Source organism: Palaemon carinicauda, chromosome 20 (assembly GCF_036898095.1).
Source record: "Palaemon carinicauda isolate YSFRI2023 chromosome 20, ASM3689809v2, whole genome shotgun sequence".
Lineage (NCBI taxonomy): Eukaryota > Metazoa > Arthropoda > Malacostraca > Decapoda > Palaemonidae > Palaemon > Palaemon carinicauda.
Window position 1 is genome coordinate 55,195,531 of NC_090744.1, and position 4,599 is coordinate 55,200,129.

General features: G+C 37.1%; 1 protein-coding gene across 1 annotated transcript in view; it reads right to left on the reverse strand.

The window, feature by feature from the left end:
• LOC137659812 (protein FAM200C-like) overlaps positions 1-798 on the reverse strand; it is a 6,295-nt gene extending 5,497 nt beyond the window's left edge. Inside the window, exon 1 of the mRNA XM_068394608.1 lies at positions 793-798. Coding sequence (XP_068250709.1) covers positions 793-798 — 6 coding nt within the window. The remainder of the gene's footprint in view (positions 1-792) is intronic.
• Between the last annotated feature and the right edge of the window lie 3,801 nt (positions 799-4,599).

A 4,599-nucleotide genomic window follows, 5' to 3' on the forward strand; every position in this document is an offset into this window, starting at 1 on the left:
GTTTAGAACTTCGGCAGAACGGGTTTATAGTCAGATAAGGCAAGTATACCTTTAGAATCAAGGAAGAGGCATTCTTGGGTTAAACCAACACTTTCTGGTCATTGCCACTACTTATGCCTCCTCTACGACTCAATCAAGGAAATGCCAAATAACCTGAAGTCGAGCCCTCATCACGAGGCAGCTTTCAACAATGCAAATAAGCCTCTATCAACTGGTACTATTATTACTCTTCCCTTTCCAATGCGAACTGCAGTCCTCCTACTCTCACCAATCCAGTAATGTCACTGGAGGGCCAGTGCTCAAACAGATCTTCAACCTACCACCCCATCCATTGGCCTTCAGTAGGAAACGTTCTAAGGTAAAATCTAGGTACTCAACCTTCGACTGTGAACTACTGGCTGTGTATTTGGATTTCCATCACTTCTTAGAGGCATGTCCTTCATCATTCAAACAGATTAATTCCTCTTGTTCACGACCTCACTCGACAGTATAATGCATGATCACCCTTCAAAATTCACTTCTTAATGCCATTACTGAATACAACAGCACTGTTTAATAAATCCTTGGTAACCAGAATTCTGTCAATGGTACCTTGTCCTGAAACACATTAGCAGCCATCCACCTGAGAATTAGTCACAATGCCTTAGCAGAATTCTAAGAAAGGGATCCAAGTACCAAACTTTCAGGATATCCTGAATATATCTCCTTTGGGAAGAATTCTCCCTTCAATAACTTTAACATCACCCTCTTCTGTGAAATCAGCACTGGTAGACCATGGAACTGGATACCTACCTCCATCACTGTCATATTTTACTTTAATTACATTTATTACTTTATTGATTAAGATAATCTCGTTAACATTTGAGATTGTTTATAATCAAATGTGGTTTTCTTAATTTTTTGTATTTTGTTTCTTGTTTTCCTTACTTTTATCAGGAAATAGTATACTTTGATGATCACAGAGAGAAAAGAGAAGTGAAGTCATTACACAGGTATTTTCCAGTGGTGGTTTCAACTGATCCTTCATGGAAGACAGGCGTCCTCTGGATTAACTGCCACTTACCTCGTTAACTTTGTTACCTCTAAGGAGAAATAGCTTACTGCAGAAGTTTATCTTATTATTTATTCCATGGTTGTATTGTCTTTTTGTTGTAATTTAAACATCAACAATTGTGTCTTGTTCTTAGTTAATAATTATTTCATTATCATGTTAGATATCCAATCTATTGTGAAAATTGTTTTTGGATATGAATTGTAAATATGTTTACTTGTCCTTTGAACAAGTAACCCCGTAACATTTTGTGCCCAGATTGGGAAGTTCTCATTGTTGTTTGACCTCATTGACAAGTAATTGGTTGTGATATAATGATGGAAGTTGGGGTATGAAAATGAGTAACTTCTCAATTTTGTGTTACAGGAGTTGGAAAATGAGCGTGGAGAACGCTATCTTGAAAGTATTTAAAAAAAGGAAGAAACTGAACGTCTTTCAAAAAAGTAAGAAGCTGAAGCTGAACGTCTTGCAAAAAAAAAGAAAAAAGCTGAAACTGAACATCTTATAGAAAAAGCGAGAAGCTAAAGCTGAACCTGTTGCAAAAAGGAGAAAGCTAAAGCTGAACGTGTTGCAAAAAAGGAAGAGGCTGAAGCTGAACTTCGTGCAAAAAGGGAAGAACCTGAAGCTGAACATCTTGTGAAAAGGGAAGAAGATGAACATTTAGAAAGAGAGATGGACGCGAAACAGCAGCATGAATCGGAAATGGTGAGTTTTCAAAGGACCAGTTCAACTTCACCTGTTATGTCATCTGATCACACTAAACATAAGCTTCCAAAATTTGATGAAAAGATATATGATTAGGAGGTATATTTAGAAATATATGGAAGTTATGCTGTAGCGCATAAGTGGCCAGCTGAGGAGTGGGTAGTTAATTGGAATTTCCTTCTTAAAGGCAGAGCATTAGAAGCATATTTTAGTTGTCTGCAGTTGATGCAGTTCTTTATGAAAGAGCGAAGAAAACTATTTTTCAAAGATACATGATGACCGAAGAAGCTTAAAGATTGTTGTCCCGAGAGATTGACCCAGAAAGTGGAGAAACTGTTAATCAGTTCAGTGCTAGGGAGGAGCAGTTATTTTGAGCGTTAGTTACTTTTATCTGAGACTTGGGAAAGTTACGTTGATTTGAAGGATTTGATTATTTGCGAACAACTCCTAAGAAAGTGTCATGTGGAATTCAGAATATTTCTTAAGGAGCGTAGTCCAGCTACTTTTGTTGAGATGATTGACTACAATGAGAAATACATGGCAGCTCGCGTTGGTGCTATGTATAAGTTTGTAATACTACGCCCCAAAGGACACATGAAAACTGATTCAGGCAGAAGGGCGGATTTCCAAAAGGTATCTGATTTTTTTTTTCAGAATCTGCAACCTTTAAATAAAGGAAAGTATTCCTAATGTGGATTAAAAGGCCACATAGCAATGAGCTGCCGGCAGTCTACACTTGCCAGGAAAGCGAATCCAAAAAAGTTTTTGCTCGTGTGTCAGAAACCGAAAAGGAGGTTACTTTACCTTCTGGAGAGAAAGTCCCCTTGATTGTGGGTGTCGGATATTTTGAAAATAGTGGGTTGACAATAAGAAGTAGGTTTCTCATCGAGCATCCTATGAAAGTTCTAAAGGACTCAGGATATACAGGCATTGTGGTCAGAAAAGATTTGGTTAGACTAGACCAAGTGACTAGTGACCAAAAAAGGTATGTTCTGATGGATAATTCAGCTAGAATTTACTCAATGGCAAATATTGACACTCCTTTCCATACAGGTAATATGGAGGCCATGTGTATAGAAAATCTTATTTGTGACCTGGTTTTAGGGAAAGTTAAAGCTATTAATGTTAATTCCAGTAGGTGAACTGAATTCCCTTACAACTCAGATTAGCAAAACGAGTCTTCATCAGTAAGTTGTGAGAAAGGTGGAAAACTTCTTGCAACGAGTGTCTCAATTCTGCTAGAAGTCCTGGGGGTTGTAGAAACATGATCACGGGACAAGAAAAGTGCTGTCAAGCCTTAAAAGTCAAAGAATCTGATGTTACCACCAACCTGACCAGACATGATCAAGAAGCAGATTTTTCTCAAATGCCTAATAAATCATTCTGAAGGAAACGGCAAAAGAGTGAAGTTGGTGAAGAGAATGGTTTTTGGTTTAAAGTGGGTGAGGCTATTAATCAGTTTTTAGTTCCAAAATCTCACAGGAAACACATTCTTTCGCTAGCTTACGAGTCTTTGACAGGAGGTCATATGGTGGTTCAAAAAATCTTCTGATAGGATCCTGCTTAATTCACATTAGCCGGGAATAATTGGATATAAAAAGATGGTGCTGTAGCTGTGACATATGTCAACGAATATACCAAAGAATAAAGTTACTTATTTTTTTTTGGGAATGACTCCTTTTATAGGCAAACCATTTCAGAAGGTAGCCATTGATTCAATAGGCCCTATTAGTCCACCATCTGCCAAGGATAACAGGTGAATAATTACTTTTGTAGACTATGCTACTATATGGCCTGAAACGATAGCCTTAAAATCAATTACGACTCTGGAAGTATCTGAAGCTCTCCTAACAATCTTTAGTAGTCTTGGGGTTTCCCCAAAATTGATTCTTAGGGATCAGGCTCACAAATTACATCTGATTTGATTAATAAAGTTTGCAGATTGATCAATGTTAAAGAAATCCTTTACCCCCCCCCCTTACAATCCTCAGGCCAATGGCCTCAATGACAGATTTAATGGGATTTTAAAAGCAATAATTAAAAATTGTGAAAGATAGATCATCGGATTGGCATCCATATCTACATGCAGTGCTTTTCGCTTATAGGGAGGTTCCACAGGCTAGTACTGGATTCTCCCCTTTCCATTGGTTATATGGGTGATCAGTAAGAGGCCCACAAGACTTGTTAAGGGAGATGTGGACCAAAGTGGATTCCGATCCTATTTAATTAAATACTTACCAATATGTTTCAGATTTACGAAATAAAAAGATCATTATGGCAAGACAAAGAGAGTACAGTCTCTGGAAGTGGGAGATGAAGCTTTGGTACTTCTATCCACGGATTCTAATTAGTTGCTTTTAAGCTGGAAATGTCCATTTCCTGTCGTCGAAAAGTAGGTAACATGGATTATAAGATTCAGGTGCATAATAAGTGTAAGACTTTCCATATCAACCTTTTGAAAAAATATGAGTGCCGTAAAAAAGAATAGGGCAATTCAGGAAAAGACATAGAATTTACTGGAGCTAGTGTTGTTTTAAATGAAAGTAATAAAGGAAATCTGGTGATTCTGGAGACCACTAAATGTGAAACGTTTTAAGATATAAATATAAGTCCTAAAGTTGAATTTGAACCAAAGAAACTATTAAAAGATTTAATTTTAGTTTTCACACATTTCTAATTCTAAACCTGATACTACTTACTTGGTTAACCATAAAATTTACCTTACGGAAAGTGGCCCATAAGAAAGAAGCATTATCCTTTACCCTTTTCCACTAATGAGATTATAGAAAAAGAGGTTCAGTCTATGGTTACATAAGTCAAAATCGAACGTTCTACTTCTAGTT